This window comes from Hemiscyllium ocellatum, chromosome 37, assembly GCF_020745735.1.
Source record: "Hemiscyllium ocellatum isolate sHemOce1 chromosome 37, sHemOce1.pat.X.cur, whole genome shotgun sequence".
Lineage (NCBI taxonomy): Eukaryota > Metazoa > Chordata > Chondrichthyes > Orectolobiformes > Hemiscylliidae > Hemiscyllium > Hemiscyllium ocellatum.
The window spans coordinates 19,796,069-19,815,204 of record NC_083437.1 but is presented as its reverse complement, the minus strand read 5'-3'; the positions used below and the strand labels follow the sequence as shown (position 1 = coordinate 19,815,204).

The 19,136-nt window shown below is 47.1% G+C and overlaps 1 protein-coding gene across 7 annotated transcripts in view; it reads right to left on the bottom strand.

The window, feature by feature from the left end:
* The window catches only part of LOC132833830 (kazrin-like), a 704,169-nt gene that overhangs the window by 312,085 nt on the left and 372,948 nt on the right, over positions 1 to 19,136 (bottom strand). For all 7 annotated transcript variants that reach the window (XM_060852461.1, XM_060852462.1, XM_060852468.1 and 4 more), the window contains one exon: positions 4,596 to 4,640. In XM_060852461.1, coding sequence (XP_060708444.1) covers positions 4,596 to 4,640 — 45 coding nt within the window. The remainder of the gene's footprint in view (positions 1 to 4,595; positions 4,641 to 19,136) is intronic.

The following is a 19,136-nucleotide window of genomic DNA, read 5'->3' as shown; positions in this document are numbered from 1 at the left end:
ACATCAGGCTTCTCAAACTGGGAAACCCACAAGGTTTTCACAAACAAGCACCCAGCCTCACGCTCTGCTACTGCTGCAAATCCCAACCAGAATGAAAGTGGTCTTCACAACACATTCCATTTATCTATCAATCATTCTTAGGTGGGAGCTTCTCCCAAAATCAAAATCCGGTGTCAGGGGGTTGGGGGCTCCTGGAAAAGACAGGGCCTGATTAAACTTCAAGCAGATGGAGTCGTTGAGTCCCAGAGCACGGAAACAGACCTTTTGTGTAACTCATCCAAGTTGACCAGCTTTTCCAATCCAGTCCCATTTCCCTGTGTTTGGCTTATATCCCTCAAACCTTTCCTATTTAAACACCTACCCAAATGTCTTTTAAATGCTGTAACTGCACCTGCATTGACCACTTCCTCTGGCAGTTCATTCCACACTTGAGCCGAGAGTGTGTTGCTGGAAAATCACAGCAGGTGAGGCAGCATCCGAGGAGCAGCAGAATCGACGTCTCAGCCATCAGGATGAAGGGCTTATGCTCAAAATGTCGATTCTCCTCCTCCTCGGATGCTGCCTGAGCTGCTGTGCTTTTCCAGCACCACACTCTCGACTCTGATCTCCAGCATCTGCAGTCCTCCCTGTCTCCATTCCACACAGGACCCACCCTCTGCGTGAAAAAACTGCCCCTTGGGTCCCTTTTAAATCGTTCCCCTTTCAACTTAAACCCATGGCCTCTAGTTTTGAACTCCCCAGCCCTGGGTTTGTGCGCAGCCTGGGAGGAAGGGAATAGTAGTACTGGACAGAACAGAATAACTGGATGGAATGGACCTGCATTTGTATTGCGCCTGCTGTAACCAGAGAACATGCCGAAATGTCTTGTGCCCGATGGTAGTGTGAATGGAGCACTCGGTTTCCATTCCTGATCGAGCATTTCTGTCAGGGAAGTGTGAGGCCAGGGCGGGAACCAGCTCGGATATTTCCCCACCATTGCAAAACCCATTGGTGTTTTCCCTCTTGGAGTGAAAATTCTCAGATTGCTGGAGCCTGTGCCTGGGTGAAATACCAGAGGGAGGAAATGAAGTGATTTCCTTCTCCCAACAGGGGAGGGGGCTTGTGACAGCATTCTGGGATCCAATTCTCACATATGAGGGAGCTGCACTCTGGAGGGGGATCACATTTTGGGGAGGCATGGGCCCCTCTAGGCAGGAGTAATAAGATACCAGAATTAAAGGGTGGGGAAGAAAACGATGGAAGATGCTTCCAATAGCGTGGTTTCTCCAGTGATAGCCCAGCCACACAGACAAAGCCTCCCCAGTGATGTTAGGTCCATGGCTCTGAGCTGAGGCTGCACAGAGCATCAACAGTCCTGCTGTACGGAGGGGACCAGCCAAGGCTCGGTGCGTGACCCTCACTCTCACCGACAGAATCTAACGAACCGGAGCACACCCACGCAGACACGAGGAGAACATGCCAGACCTGGAGAACCAACCATCTCCATACATATCATAGACATGTGCAGCACAGAAACAGACCCTTCGGTCCAACTCGTCCATGCTGACCAGATATCCGAGCCTAATCTTGTCCCATTTGCCAGCACTTGGCCCATATCCCTCTAAGCCCTCACTATTCATATACCCAACCAGATGCCTTTTAAATGCTATAATTGTACCAGCCTCCACCACTCCCTCTGGCAGCTCATTCCAGACATGTACCACCGTCTGTGTGAAAAAGTTGCCCCTTAGGTCTCTATTATATCTTTCCCCTCTCACCCTAAGCTTATGCCCTCTTGTTCTGGACTCCCCGACCCCAGGGAAAAGACTTTGTCTATCTATCCTATCCATGCCCCTCATAATTTTGTACACCTCTATAAGGTCACTCCTCAGCCTCCGACACTCCAGGGAAAACAGCCCCAGCCTGTTCAGCCTCTCACTGTAGCTCAAACCCTCCAAACCTCCCTTGTAAATCATTGATGAATGCTTTCAAGTTTCACAACATCTTTCCGATAGGCGCAGAGGCTGGGATCGAACCTGGCGTCCTGGCACTGTGAGGCAGCAGTGCTAACCACTGAGCCACCGTGCCACCCTGTATTGACAGAGGAAGCATCTCCCTGCTCGGAATTGCTCAGTGCTGCCATTACTGGCGCAGTTGTCCACTGAATCACGAGAGGTAGAGAATGAGCTGCACTGTTAGATCACAGCAGTGGTCTGCAGGAATAGAAGAATTTGTCTCCCTCCCATTGCGTCAACATCAGTCAGCCTTACAGCATCTGCACTGAGGCCCTTACTCAATGAAAATCTATCAACCTGACTTTGAGAAAGCTTTTGATTGGAGCAGTTTATGGAATAGCGCTCAGCAGGTACACATACTGATTCCCTGTCTCTTTAGTTTAATGTTCATGGTTGCCATGGAGATGTTAGATTGTTTAAGCTCTGCTGCCAATTTTGCCCCAAGCAGCTCTGCAAATTAGCAGGAGTGAATACTTTAATCTTAACTTTCCCAGTGTACAGGGAGGACGTGGGAGAGAGGAGAGGAGCCGGGAGGCAGAGTCACCACTTAGAAACGCCGGCCACATCGGGATGCTCCACTTCAGGGCACCAGATGTCGGTCAAGGCTTTTAAACCCTTCCCTGACCGGCCGCCTCCTTACCTGTCCGGCTCCGTCCCTGTCCAGCTCCTTCCCTGTCTGGCCGGCTCTATCCTTGTCTGGCCAGCTCTATCCCTGACCGGCCAGCTGCTTCCCTGTTCCAGCCAGCTCTATCCCTGTCTGGTCAGCTCTATCCCTGTCCAGCCAGCTCCTTCCCTCTCTGGCCGGCTCCGTCCCTCTCTGGCCGGCTCCGTCCCTCTCCGGCCGGCTCTATCCCTGTCTGGCCAGCTCTATCCCTGTCTGGTCAGCTCTATCCCTGTCCAGCCAGCTCCTTCCCTCTCTGGCCGGCTCCGTCCCTTTCCGGCCGGCTCCGTCCCTGTCTGACCAGCTCTATCCCATTCCGGCTGGCTCTTTCCCTGACCAGCCAGCACTACCCCTGACCGGTCAGCTTTATCCCTGTCCGGCCGGCTCCTTCCCTGACCGGCCGGCTCCTTCTCTGTCCGGCCAGCTCTGTCTCTGTCCGGCTCCGTCCCTGTCCGGCTCCGTCCCTGACCGGCCGACTCCGTTCCTGGGTTGGATATCACAGCAGTTGTACAGACTGTGTCACCGGGACTCCCAGTCCAAAAAAGGAGCAATACCGAAATGAAAAGACACAGGATGGGATTCAGGTTTCCACTGAAGACTTTGGCGGAGGCCACCCCTCAGGAAGTGCTCTGATCTGGTGAACCTGGAAACCCCGACAGTACGATAGTGGGCAATGAGGTGGGTTATTTCCTCATCGCTTTCGAAAGCCCTCCATCAGATCACTCTCGAACTCACTCTCATGGCCACGGGAGTGGGGTCTAACAGCAGGCCTGATCCCCTTTAGCAAAACTCAGAGCTCCACTTCATTCACCTTCCCCCCTCCCCATCTCAGAAGCAGCAGAAAATGAGGAGAATCCTTCAGGGAACCTCCAAGACCTGATTATGGGTATGGGAGAGAGAAAGAGTCGAAGGGAGAGACAGAGGGGGAGAGAGAGAGAGAGATAGAATAAGGGAGAGAGTCAGGCAGAGAGAGAATGAGAGAGAGGGGGAGGGACAGAGAGATAGAAAGAGAGAATGAGGAAGTGGGATAGAGAGGAAGAGAAAATGAAAATGAGGGAAGGAGGGAGTGAGTGAGCGTGAATGAGTGAGAAGAGAGAAAGAAAATGTATGAAGCTCAGCAAACGTCAGCCCAGCTTTTGTTGCAGCATCCTCCAGCCCTTTGGACTCAACATTGAATTCAACACCTTTAGACAATTCCTTCTGCCTACACCTATATCTTGCTGTATATTTTTCTTGTTTCGCTGGGTCAGGCCTGACAGGTTTCTTACTTCACATTGCGTTCAGGTGGCCTTCCTGTTTTGATTTTTTTTCCTTAACTTTATCCATTAGCTATTTATTTTACTGTTGTAAATGTGAAATATTTTGTTATTTAAATCCCTTGCCCTTTCACCCTGTCACAGAGACAGAGCCCCCTCCACTGCCTCAAAAAACTGCCATATTTCTGACATCTTGCAGTTCTGACAAAATGTCGCTCATGGTGGTTCACTTCACAGATGCTGCCTAACCTGCTGGGGATTTCCAGCAGTTTCTGCTTTTATAAAATACCATGCCCAACAGGGAGACTCTTGTTGCTGCTTTGGTTGTGAAGCTGGGCAATGTGGAGCTGTGCACTTTGAAGATGATGTCTACGGCTTTGGGAGGGTCACACGAGAGCAATTCAGGCATCTCCACATTTCTGATACACGCTTATCCCCAGAGTTGGCACCTCGCCAACACTGGTCACTCTGAGCACCGGGATCCCTAACATCGTGCCATAATGCTGAACCTCCCTCTCAGAACCAAATGGTCAAATCTGAGGGAACAAGACAAAACATCCAAACATCCCTGAGCAGCCGCCTGTCCAGAAACCAGACACAAACTCGATTCAACCAGCGTACTCAACTACACCCACCCGCGACAACACCCCCCACCCCCACTCACACCCTGAGCTCGGACTGTACCTGTCACATGATGCTGTAGCTCCTCAGGTCGAAGGTCACAATCATCTGCAACAGAACAGACCCACCATTAATAATGTGTTGCAGAAAATAAAACACACAGACACATGTGAGGAGACATTGTTCAGAGTGACAAACATACTTTGCATAGCAAATCTATTACCTGGTACAGCTGTACAGCACAGAGACAGACCAAGCAGCCAGTTCCAGCCAGTGACAGACCAGGTTCAATTCCCAGTCCATCCTTGGTTAGCTCATCGTGTCCCATGTGTTGGTTACATCTCTGTTGATGACCTAGCAGAGATCACAGACTCATCTAGTCTGTGCTGAGCTGCCACCAGACTACGTACTCCCTCAGGCTCAGTTTCAAATCTCTGGATAGGCCTTAATTCATCAGGTATCGAGTGATGTAGGAAAACAATCCTTTTGGGGTATTGCTTTGTTCCGCGATAGTCACATTTATTGCCCAGGTATCCCTCAAGCCCAGGAATATGTAAATTCTTCACCTGGGCTCTTTAGTGACCTGGGCATTTCCACCATTGCCTTGACATCCTGCTTCATGACCTTTCTGCGCACGAGGGGACCCTGGCTTTCTCGGCGCACTGAGCTCCAAGTTTATATGGAGCTCCACAGCAGTTACTGGTTGGCCCCTGATCACCCCCACGATTCCTGAAGAAGGGCTCATGCCCGAAACGTTGACTCTCCTGCTCCTTGGATGCTGCCTGACCTGCTGCGCTTTCCCAGCAACACATTTTCAGCGCTGGCCCCTAACCACCCCCACCTCCAGTTTATATCATCTTCCTGAATCCAGCTCCCTTTCCCTGATCACTGAGTGGATGTACAATACCCTCAACAGCTTGGAGGTGAATTTGCTCAGACGATGGGGAGCTGCTGCCTCAGGAAGACCTGAGGCAGCAGGTTGAGGGCGTGGTGTGACACTCCTGCCCCTCTCCAACAAGGAACAGAAAGTTAGTGAAACAGCGGAGATTAGCAAAGTGAGGATTAAAATGGGAGGCTCATTGATAGACAAACCAAGTGTTAGCGCTGGTTGAATCTAACAGGCCAAAGTCAGAGTGTTCAATAGTCACTGACTGCAGATGGAGAGCTTCATTGTAATCCATTCTAAACACTCCACACTATGGCTGTGTGAGCACGAGAGTGAGAAATATAACAGAGCATAGAACAATACAGCACAGAACAGGCCCTTCGGCCCACGATGTTGTGCCGAACATTTGTCCTAGCTTAAGCTCCTATCCATGTACCTATCCAATTGCCGCTTAAAGGTCACCAATGATTCTGACTCTGCCATTCCCCCACAGGCAGCGCATTCCATGCCCCACCACTGTCTGGGTATAGAACCTACCCCTGACATCCCCCCTATACCTTCCACCCTTCACCTTAAATTTATGTCCCCTTCACCTTAAATTTATAACACACTGCTCCTCCAACTTCAGTCTAATCCATGCCCTTTGCTGCATCTCCCTCATATACACCACATACATTGCTGGAGCTCTGATTTACCCAGCACTCCACACATGCTGTTGGCAGGATATCACTTTTTGTCCTAAATGATTAAGTAAACAGCATTCAATATCAAATCAGCGCTGAATGAGGTGGATCTGCCCATCAGAGCCATACAGACCCGATGGAAGGAGTTACAGACTCACTGTCATCACTTTTAGATTTCTCCATGTTTTGTTTCAAATGCTTCCCATTGCTATATTTTATTGGCAGTATTTTCCTTCATAAAAGGAATCAGCATTCCCTGACTGCTTCTGATAAAATATTCCGAAACCCAACAAGCCCTTGTTTAAAAAAAAGTATTCTTAATTTATGCTTTTTGCGTAGATCTTACATTGAAAATGTTTGTTGGTTTGGTGAGGTGGGGGATGAAACAGCAGGTAAAATCAGAGTCTCGTTTACCACAGGAGATCAAGGTAAAAAGCCAAAAATCAGAGAGACACACTGGATATTTTACCCTCGTGAGGCTTCAATGGGAGGTACTGATGACTAAATTCAGCTTCTATATAACATGGAATTGTTTTTAACCAAAGTAGGGCTCTGTGGGGTAGGCCTTCAGCACCGCTAGGTTATAAAAGAAGGAGAGGAAAGACCATTGTCTCCTGTTTGCTGCCCTGCCACGTCGATGGAGGAGCACATCAGGTGAGGTCGAGACTGTGATGCTCTCTGTTGTCAAATAGTCCAGCCTTCACTCATGGCTGAGGATGACCAAGACGCCTCACTGCCTTCAGGAGACCACGGAGAGAAACAGGAAGAGGTGAGTGCTCAAATGCTGGAACAAAGTCAGACAAAGCACCCTACCTGACGGACCTGAGCATCCCTGGTCTCTTACTGCCAGTCTCCCACATGCCCGGTGCTCTGTGGAACAGTTAGGTCCTCCTACATTACGAACTCAATTGTAGACAAAGACATCCATTTCCAAAATTGGTAAAAACAAGAATTTTACAGCTCAATATTTTTTCCCCAAATTAATAAGTATTTTCACTTAAATAGGAGTTTGCACTGATGTCCAACTTGACTCTGAGGTATTTCTTTCGGTCTTGAGAGGATTCCAGAGTGGTCTCCCAGCCTAGAGAGTGCAGTTTGGAGTCAAGGTCTGGCACAGACTAGAGGCTAGGTGTCAGCGTGGTCTGTTATTCTGAACTTTTTCCTTTCTTTATTCTAATTCTTTTTCCCCTAATAATCTTTATCTAGGCATCTTTGTGCCTAAAATGGCACCAAGGTGGTGACTTGTAAACTTTTCACTATACTCATTTGAGTACACCTGACAATAAAGCTAATTTCAATTTCTGTCAATGCATGATGAGGAAGTCTGTGGCTCTCTAAGCTACCCCTCCACTAAAGGAACATGAAAATGAGACAAGATTGTTTCCTGAAACATGGCTATCATTTACGAAGGGATGGCCTAACAGAGATCACAGACTCATCTCGACAGTGCTGAGCTGCCACCAGACTACGTACTCCCTCAGGCTCAGTTTCAAATCTCTGGGTAGGCCTCGTTGCTATGACAAAGGTCAGTGCAGAAAACCCTTCACCACCCCTTCAGAAAGAGAGCGCGGAGAGAATAAAAACAGAGAGGCGGTGATCGATTACACTCAGTTATTACAAAATTAACTTAGAAGTAAAATCATAGCTGAACTACGTAAATCCCTGCACAGCCCGACGTGGTTCAAAAAGTTGGGTTGCCTGTAAGAATAATGTAACCTTCTGATGTATAGAAGTTCTGCCACTCCCAGCACCACTACTGGGGCCTTATTTACTTTGTTGTTTTATTCTGACCTTAGACTACCCTCAACAGCAAAGTAAAAGCTTTACAGCAGTTTCCAAAACGTCAGAGCACCTCTGGCAGCATATCTGAACAAGACCATTAAAACATTAGAAAACAGAATGTCAACCACAGTGGGCTCCTTAGCCAGCACTGCCTTCCAGGAGTATTGGAGGTGGATGGGGTACACGTTACTGTCCACTCCTGCTTCCTCTAGGCCCGGATGAGGAACACGTGTGTAAGAAACAAATGAAGAAGCACCCTACCCATCACCTTCCATTCTCCACATAGCTACATCCTTTCATTAATATTTATCAACCATTTCTCCCCTCAATTGCTCCCAAAATAGTGTCCTGCAGCATAGAGACAGGCCCTTTGGCCCACCATGTCTATGCCAAACAACAATCACCAAGCTACATTAATCCCATTTACCTTCACTTGGTCTATACTATGCCCTGCAACATTCCAATGCTTCATAAATGTTGTGATAGTACCTGCCTCCACCACCCTCTCAGGCAATACGTTCCCTATTTCTAACATGCTCTGGGTGAAAAAAGAACTTCTCTCAGGTCTCCCCTAAAGCACTTATTCCTCACCTGAAGCTCTGGTCTTAGACGTGTCTGCCATGGGGAAAAGATTCTCATGAAGTCCAAATGCTTGTGAGGCTAGAGGATTTACAGCATTGTAAAAGGTAACCACACAGTGTGGGCTATATATCAGTGAGGGGTATGTATGAACATGCCAACTCACTACACTGTATGGGTTACTGCTCATGAAGTTTACTGCCATCATCGTCTATGAGTGTAGCAAACTACAGGGCATTTACTCTGAGGTTCTGGATTAGTGGTGCTGGAAGAGCACAGCAGTTCAAGTAGCATCCAAAGTGCAGCGAAATCGACGTTTCGGGCAAAAGCCCTTCATCAGGAACGTCGATTTTGCTGCACTTTGGATGCTGCCTGAACTGCTGTGCTCTTCCAGCACCATTAATCCAAAATCTGGTTTCCAGCATCTGCAGTCATTGTTTTTACCTTATTTACTCTTAGGTGTTAAAGGAAAACTACTTCCTGTCTCAACAGAAGACACCCTTCAAGATAACAAGATATAATTTACTGCATATTAGTGATTTGTTACAGATTACTTTGGTACAACAGACATCACATAAGCTGGGCACTGTTCTTTATTCAATTGCACAACAGTTAATGAGTTCGGGACCACCTCAAACCATTTCCAGACAAGTCGAGCTCTCGGGGAAGTGGAGTTACCAAGACCAGGTTGTGGATCAGTGGTGCTGGAAGAGCACAGCAGTTCAGGCAGCATCCCAGGACCATCCAGGCTGCAGCTGTGGTGCAGTCGAACAATGACTCACATAAGCAACGAGGGTCCTCTGACAGAACCCACAAAGGAGGCTTTACAAAGCTGATCCAGCCACTGAAAAGGCTATCACTTGGCTTTGTGACGATGCACGCACTGAATAATAAAACGTATGATTCAACTCAAATTTGGTCCATTCACTGCAGGTGTATTGTTTGTACATGTTTTTTTAAATCACGTTAATGGGAATAAATCAAGAATGACAGAATGGGGTGGCACGGTGGCTCAGTGGTTAGCACCACTGCCTCACAGCATCAGGGACCCAGGTTCGATTCCAGCCTTGGGTGACTGTCTGTGCGGAGTTTGCACATTCTCCCCGTGTCTGCGTGGGTTTCCTCCAGGTGCTCTGGTTTCCTCCAACTGTCCAAAGATGTGCAGGTCAGGTGAATTAGCCATGCTAAATTGCCCGTAGTGTTAGGTGCATTACTCAGGAGTAAATATAGGGTAGGGATGGTTACTCTTTGGAGGGTCAGTGTTGGGTTGAAGGGCCTGTTTCCATACTGTAGGGAATATAATCTAATAATTCCATCAGCACCTAAATTCCATTTAGATACTAGGAAAGATTAGAGGTAGATAAATTGGACTTATTCTCTTTGGAACAGGGAAGAATAAGAGGTGACCTTATCAAGGCCTGCAAAATTGTGAACAATTCTGACAGAGTAAAGGAGGATACTGGGTTTCCGTGAGGTGGTATGCCATTAACTAGGAGCTATAATTTCAAAATTACCAGCAAGAAAGCTAGGAGTGAGATGAGCAGAGACTTCTCTATTCAGAGAGCTACGAGGATTTGGAACATGCTGCCGGGGAATATGCTGGAGGAGGATTCCATAGGAGGTTCCAAAAGCAAGCTGTATGTAGATTTGAAAAGAATGAAGTTATGGGGGCAGTGGAGTCAGGGCAGAAGAGAAGCACACCTGGGTAGCTCTTTAAGGAGTAGTACAGACACAGCAGGCTAAATGACCTTCTTCGGTCTGTAACATTTTATAATTCTAATCTAGAAGGACAAGAGCAGCAGATACATGGGAACACCTCCACCTTCAAGTTCCCCTCTAAGCCACACGGTATCCTGACTTGTAAGTTTTTCACTGTTCATTCAGTGTGGCTGGGTCCAACTCCTGGACCGACCTCCTCCCTAAGGGCACTGTGGGTCCACATACATCACAGGGGCTGCAGTGGTTCAAGAAGGCAGCTCACCACCAACTTCTCAAGGACAACTAGGCCCAGGCAGCAACACTGGCATCCCATGAATGAATAAAGAAAACAAAACTCCGCTGGTCACCATTCAGTGGTCGAGGTGCATGGAGATTCATCTGGGGGAGCCAAATTCAGTGGCCTCCAGCAGGCAGACAGAAAATGGTAGTGCAGTGTTCAAGAGGGAAAGAAAACATGGGTTCAACCAGTTCCATTTTGCTGCAGTTTGCAAACCATGTGGCCCATTTCTATGGAAACCACCCAACATGTGAATCTCAGCCTGTCACAGCCGAGCAGTCCAATGATGGGAAAATGGGAAATGCTGAAATGCATGAGGTTCAAAACACCAAAGGTTCAACGCAGAAAGGACAGAGCTATTAGAACTGCCATTTACTGGGGCTCAGAAAGGAGCACTGGAAAGCTGAAGGGTCAACTGAACATAAAAGAATTGTTTTTGGTCTGTCACCCATCATTACCAACCTGTGATGTTTAGCTTACATGTTATCGCTGGCCAGCACAAGTTAGCAAATGTAAGATACAAAGCAAAAACATGCCTTGAAGCAAGACGAGTTCTGTTTGGGGTGGGGGTGGGGGAATGAATTGGACAAGATTGAGACAAACAAAACAGAAACACTCAAAAATTCTCTACGATGTACGTGGCCAACCATTTAAGAGAGGTCACGATGGGCAAAGAAGGTGCCAGTCAGGAGACAGTCACTTATTGTGCTGGTCGGCTCAATGCCAGTCCTGAGATTTGAACACAGAATGAAGGCTGATTCCAGTGCAGTACTGTGGCAGTGTTGCACTGTCAGAGGTGCCAACTTTATAACTAAACAACAAATAGCCTGATGGTGCTATGTCAAAGAAGGACAGGGCAGCGTCCTTGCTGACCCGGCCAAGACTTACCCCCTTGACTAACATCGCCAAAACTGGGTCACTAACACACCGCAGTTTCTGTGATCTCACAGCACTCAAAATGGCTGCTGCATTTCATACTTGATGATATACCATCCAACATCTGCTGTCAGATCCTCTGAGATGTCCTGAGGTCACCCAGAAATACAAGGCTTTGACAAAAAGAGTTAAACTTTAGATGCAACCCATTATATTCCTTCAAAAAAAAAAGAGAAAGATTTAGGGAGAAAAAAAATTTCAGTACTGCTTTAGCCAAGGGATTATAGACTGAAAAAAGTGAGAAGCAAGGAATTCTGTCTCCGAGTTATTTAACAAATGTCTCCCCCAACATGCAGCAATCCGACCCAAGCCAGTTTCCCTCAGTAAGGGTAGCAGCCTGCCCTGTACAGTTAGCTCACCATCAGTCAGGCACTGAACGAGCAAGCTGTCTTTCAGAGAGCTGTGCGGCTCCACTTTAGCAATTACCAGTCCCCCGTTGAGTTTTCCCATCTACTCAATAATGCATATGTCCTTGAATGGTACATTTTGTCAGTAATAGCCAGAAATTAGTCAAACATAGTTGGGAGAAAAGAAAATCATTCTCACTGTCATTTTCTCCTTCCAGCTATTAAACAGCCTGTGAGTAATGCAGCAGAGTTACAATGAGGCAGGTACATGCCTCTACTTCTGCTCTGCGTGGCCACAGGCATACATGTCAATTAAAATGTTTAATAGGGATATTACAGAATTTCTACAGTTTAGAAGCAGGCCATTCAGCCCATACCAACTCTCCAAAGAATAGCCCACCCTGACCAAACCCCTCCTCTGTCCCTGTAACCCTGTATTTCCCATGACCAATCCACTTAACCTAGGCATCCCTGGGTAATTTAACATGGCCAATCCACCCAACCTGCACATCTTTGGACTGTAGGAGGAAACCAGAGCACCCAGAGGAGAATGGGGAGAATATGCAAACTCCACACAGATAGCTGCCCGAGTCTGGATTTGAACCCGGGTCCCTGGTGCTGTGAGACAGCAGTGCTAAACACCGAGCCACTGTGCCCACCCCATACCTCGCTGGAATTCCCTGACTCGCCGATTTCTAGCAAGCTGTGTGTTTAAATTGAGGAACAACAACACTGAGGGGAAAACAGAACATGTCTCTTTCAGCATCGATCAGGTCAGTGAGAGTGCAGTTCAAGTTGACAGTAAGGCTCCCTCCGCACTGCACTGCCCTATTAAAAACTCCCAGCTCAGGCATATCAAAGGCTGGGGATCTAGGAATCGTGCCAACACCCTCCATCAGAACCTCAGCTAGAATACCAACGGGTTGGAACAAGCTCTGTGGAAAGCCTTTCTGATGTGGCTCCCTCTCTAGTACCAATTTCTTTCAGGTCAAAGGGAGGAGCTAAGTCCCTTTCATGGCTGTGGGATCCCTCGTTGAGCCAAATAAGAGGAAAATGGGATGCGGCTGGGTCAAGCACTAACTTTGACCTGGATCCCCTACATGCTCAAGGGAAGCATTACCGCAAACGACCAGAGTCAAAACCGAGTGAGACCAGGAAGGGTGGACTATCAGTGCAGTAAAGCCCTGCCCTCCAAGATGGTACAACATACAGCCAGACGCAGTTCCTTTTGAGGACCCAACCTTTCAGCCTTTCCATCAGGTTTTGCATTTGTAAAGGTACACCAAAGGATTAGTGCCCTGACAAAATAATTACACAGGTCTCAGACAAACACGAGGCTGGCTGGACTGTTTCTTACTCAATGTTTTAAGAGCAGGAAAAGGCCAATTGGCCAAACAATTTATGACTGACCTGAACACCATCTTGCTTTTGTTTAAAGCATCCCCTTCTCCTCCCTGTCAGTGTCTTCACAGCCTCTCAACCAGAGACACACAACTATTTAACTCATTCTCACTCGCTGATCGAGGAAGTGACCAGTTCTTTCACTCCTTATAGACTCAGATATCAACTGCATGTATCCATTGATCCAGAGAATTATGAGAGTCACACGCACTCACTTTAATCCATTTGTTTCAATGAAAGCCTCGAAAACCTTTAATTCCTGATCAATGTTGAACTGACCTCAGTCAGGCGCCTACTCCTCGGATGCTGCCTGACCTGCTGTGCTTTTCCAGCACCACTCTCATCCAGAATCTGGTTTCCAGCACTTGCAGTCATTGTTTTCACCTTGATGATGTGAAGTTACAACTGCCCTCAGTGCCATGAGGCTGGGACGGAGGGGGAGTTAGCCAGTGCTTCTGACACCACTCCGTGTCTGGAACAAGGACATGCACAGATGTTGAATTAATCAAATGTGACGTCTCACACTGGGGAATAATTTACCCATGATGCAACATCTCATAGTTATCAAACTGGATCATAGCACATGGTCGGAGGGTAAAAAGCTCTCACACTCCATCGTACTGGGCACTTGAAGCATAGCATGCTTTTGAAGGAATGCTGCTCTGTTGTAACCTATAAACTCAAGATGACCACAGATAACAGGTACCTGTGAAATGTAATATTTATACAATCTTGCAGCTGGAACACACTGCCTTTTTTAAGCAAAGATTCAAACAGAAAACCATTTTTAGTCTAAAAAGATATTTTATTTGAAGTTATTTGGGGTAGCACGATGGCTCAGTGGTTAGCACTGCTGCCTCACAGTGCCAGGGAACCTGGGTTCAATTCCCACCTCGGGCAACTGTGTGTGTGGAGTTTGCACATTCTCCCTGTGTCTGCGTGGGTTTGCTCCGGTTTCCTCCCACAGCCCAAAGATGTGCAGGCCAGGTGAATTGGCCACGCTAAATTGCTCATAGTGTTAGGGGAATGGGTCTGGATGGGTTGCTCTTCGGAGGGTCGGTGTGGACTTGTTGGGCCGAAGGGCCTGTTTCCACATTGGAGGTAACCTAATCTATGATTTTTAAGAGGGGTATTGGCAGAGGTTGGAGATACAGAGGGTCATCGATTGCCATCTCAATGTCACTGACATCACTCTGCCCCAGAACCACACTCTCTCTCGCTCTGTGAAAGATGTAACCTCAGCACGTTCCCCCAGTAGTATGTCTGAAGGTACTGCTCCAGGTGATTCCATGCCTGGTGTTACTTTTACAAGAAAGAACCCAGGATTCTTTGCCTCCCTACTTGCAGTTTTGCATTCAAAGAATCTTGAACATTTCATGGCTGGCTTGTCAGAATGATCCAAGCGACAGTGCAGTGATTTTGGATAATGCTGATTGCAGTTTCAATGCTCAAACATATTTCAGAGCTCAGGATACCTCTCTGTTGAGAAGAATATTGATTTCTTCATCATCATCATCCAGACATTCTCCCTCAAAAGGTATGGTTTATCTAATTCAGCAACATCTTAGAGGTGCACCACGCAGTTCCAATTGTTGGTCAACATCATTTTCTCCTACTTTGTGGAAGCCCACTGCCTTTGCCTGTTGCATGATTTCACCACGTACACATGATGCATCACTGAACCCCTCAAAGGAGTGGCCTGCATTGAGATGAGCTTTCTTCCACAAACCATTCATTAGGTGGGTCAATACCTCATCCCAGAAAGAATCAATCAACGAAGTCACGTACAAAAATGTTGGAATTTCTCCAGAATTCCTGGACTGTAGGTTTGTCATTGCCTTCAGTCTTGGGTATCAGATTGTGGAATGTTTTCCCCAAACAATAGGCTTCAAGCATGCAATGACACCAGTGTCCATTGGCTGCGCAAAGCCACGTGACCCTTGGTGCTATAAAAAGCACTCTGATCATTGGATATAATGGTTCCAGATCCAGGTCACGGAGCACAGATAGATCTTGAGATTAGGATTATTTCCCTCAGAGTACTTTCTTGCTTCTGGTAGAAAATAATCCACTAATGCCTGATGGAAAGTCTGCTTTGCTATCCAGGCCCTGCACTGAAAAGATCATTTTCCAAGAAGCTGGGATTTTACAATGTTTCTCATTGTCCTGCCTATACACAAGTAATGGCTTATGTTTTATTTCGCCACTGGAGTAGGCTTCCTACAAAGGAGAATCCTTTGAGGCCTTGAAGCCTCCTTGCTTCCAGAAACACGTGTCCTAGAGGCACACGTTTCAAATGGAAGCCAGTTTCATCAACATTAAACACCTGGCTAGGATCAAACCCACCTCCCTCCGCGATTCTCTTAAGTTTTTCCAGAAATGCTTCTGCAGATCCATGTCAGACAGGCTGACTCCCCCTGCATTTTCAATGTTATGAAAACTGGAAAGTGTCTGAAACCTGTAAAATAGTCTGAGGGCAGCTTCGAATGGTTACTCTTTCACTGCATCTTCCTCTCCCCATCTCCTTTCTCAGGAGCGCAGAACCTTCTCCAGAATGAGGAATAAGCTGATCGGCGTGTTATTGTTATGAAGATCCTCGATTCATAGCGCCAGTGATCATTCCACCTTAATCCCCCATGATAACATTTGCTTATTGTACCATCCTAACCTCCAAATGCTTTAAAACACGCTTTGCTTTCCATTCGATTCCATCAATGTTCTTTACAATCATGCATTGCGGGACGTTACAAACAATGTCCAATAATGACCACATGCTTATCTTTTAGATTACATTTTATCACTTCTAATTTAATATTTAGTTTAATACTGCAGTGCTTTCTCTTAGCACTACATTTGTTACGCATTGCTGGAGGATTGCAATAATCGATGATGACAAGCACTCAATAATGAACAACATGAAGAGAACACGATGTCTCTCAGAACTGTCAGGCAGGATGCTGGGAGCAGACATGAAAATGGCAGCACAATCGCAAGCTGAAAACAAAGGCAATGAGGGAAGTGTGGAGAAACTTTCTGTTCGGTTCCTCAAAACGTTAGCAATGTGAGTGCAAAACTCACAATGTCGAGTATCAGTTGGATTCTTCGATATCATATTACTCAGGTCGCAGTTTTTTAAGTTACAGAAGATGGTATAAACAAAGCTGAAAATGTGTTGCTGGAAAAGCGCAGCAGGTCAGGCAGCATCCAAGGAACAGGAAATTCGACGTTTCGGGCATAAGCCCTTCATCCTGATGAAGGGATTATGCCCGAAACGTCAAATTTCCGGTTCCTTAGATGCTGCCTGACCCGCTGCGCTTTTCCAGCAACACATTTTCAGCTCTGATCTCCAGCATCTGCAGACCTCACTTTCTCCTGGGTGATATAAACAAAGCCAGGATACACTGCTGGAGGTGAAACCCACAACACCAGCAGCAGCAGGGGGTCATATGGGTAAGTATTTGGTTGTGTGGAGGATAGAGTCAGCCATCAGGAGATGGGAAGAAAGCGAGGGGAAAATTATAGTAATAGGGAAAACTTTACAACAGCTCATTCAGAGGGGGATGTGATGATACCATTGAGAGATACATCAGTCAGCACCATATCTTTTAATCCAGAACCAAACCAGGTAGTTAATCCTCTCAGAGCTTCAACCAACTCTGATTGAAGTTGGAGTAATGGACCAGGATCATAACTACACACACTGACACAGATAAACAGTGCTTAAAGCTCATTACAGGCTGTTTTGCTTTCGCTGACAAATGATCTTTGAATAAAAGTCTGTTGTTACAATTTTCGCCAATTTGTGGTAAGTGTTTTCCATGGTTCGGCACGACTAGTCACTCCTGTAAATGGACCATTTGCCCCTGTCTGCTCCGGAGAGTTTCCTTCATGTCTCGAATCCAGTGAAAACAATCAGGGCACCCAGAGCACATTACAAAGACCCTTTGTTTTGTCGCCATGTGTGTTCCCCTGTCTTTACAAAAGACAGACCCAGAAGCATTCTAGCGAGGTGAGACATGATTAGAGACCAGTAAAGCAGTTTAGTTTATATGAAGGAATGAATGCACTGAATTGATTATTCTAAAGAGATCCCATTCTATTTCTTACAGCTTTTTCCTTTAAAACACACACAAAAAAATAACAAAATGCCTGTAGAAACCCTGCTCCCAGGCTCCCCACCCCCGAACTTCATACTGTACATGGTCACATTGAAGGCTGGAGCATTTAACCGATTCATACACGTGACAGAGAGAGAGAGAGAGAAACAGACAGAAAGTGAAAGAGAGAGGCAGAGAGAAAAAGGGGGGAAAGTGGAAGGAGGGGAAGGGGGAGAGAGGGGGGGAATAGGGTGGAGAGAGAGATGGAGGTAGAGGGAGAGAGGTGGAAGAGAAGAGGATGGGGGGAGGGGGAAGAGAGGGAGAGAAGAGAGAGAAGGGAGAAAGAGAGAGAGAGAGAGAGACAAACAAACAGACAGAGATAGAGAGAGAGATAGAGAGAGAGAGAGAGAGAGCGCGCGATCCATGTGTTCTGAAGTGTTCTATCCAGTTGTCCATGGGATGTTAATGTCCGAAATGTGAGGAGGACTAACCCTTCCCTTCTAACTGATACATTTATATTATAGAGCTGCATCCATCAGGTAATCACAACAGGTTTAGTGTCACTGATACAGGCAGAGAGCACAGAAGCAACCAGCAATGCTTTACGTTCAGATTCACTGCTTCGTTTTCTGCCCCTTCCATTTATTTCCTGAGTAAGGAGGGGCACATGCATAGGGCATTGCCCAGAGGGGCTGGCGTTTGTGGCTGCGGTCGCTGAGGTGGGGGTGGAGGGGGTGATGTCTGCTCAGGTGGAGCTGCAGCCAATGAGGCCCCTTCCCCCTCTCTAATGCTCAGTGTTCCCCAGGAAGGAGGGAAGGGGAGGGGGCTGCTCAGCTAGGGTAAAACAGCACCAGATGTGGTTAATTCCTGACTGAGAGCCTGTGGAATGGAGTACAGGCGTTCAAATACTTGACTCCGTGATCTCCCACAGGGAGCTCGCCGTGTAATGTGCAGAGAATTATCACATGCCATGTCTCAACTTGCCCGGCTCTCTACAAGGCCACAGTAATTAACTGTGAATCAAATTTACACAAACATTAATGCGACTTGAAGTAAGGGGACTGTGGGCGACAAAGCAGAACAAAGCCTCGCAATTTTGAAACGGAACCGAACCTTATTTGGCTTCCCTTGCCAGGAGATGGAGAGGTAGGGGTGAGGAGCTGGTGAGACATGCACAGAATTCCGATTCATTTTAACAAGGGCTTTACTCAGCTCTGTGCAATGGAGACAATTTCTGCTTGGCATGGCAGGTGCCACAATGGGTCCGCCAGCCAGCGAAGGATCTGATCCAACTCCTTCAGCACAAGATGTAGCTTCCTGAGCTAAAGTTCAAATACGGAGGCTGCATTGAATTGGGCTGGAATGAGAGGGAAGTGAAGGACGGAGAAAGGAGGAGGAATAGAATGCAGGTTTAGAGAGAGAAGAACAATTTACTTCCTCAATGGCCCGACTGGTAAATCTAACCCCAGAGTGTGGAACTGAGCCTGAATGATATAATTAGATTAGATTCTCTACATGTGGAAACAGGCCTTTCACCCCAACACGTCCACACCACCTGTCCAAGGAGAAACCCACTCCCCTATATTTACCGCTGACTAATACTTTGGGCAATTTAGCATGACAAATTCACCTAACCTGCACATCTTTGGAGTGTGGGAGGAAACCGGAGCACCCGGAGGAAACTCACGCAGAGAATGTGCAAACTCCACACAGACAGGCGGGAATCGAACCCAGGACCCTCGTGCTGTGAGGCAGCAGTGCTAACCACTGAGCCACCTATGCAGAGCCAGACTCAGGGATTTTAGTGCCCTTGGCTGAGGGTTGTAAAATCAAAATCAGGCAAAATGTCTGGCACATAGCACTGGTGTCAGTAACATCATCAGGGACTGTGTCTCCA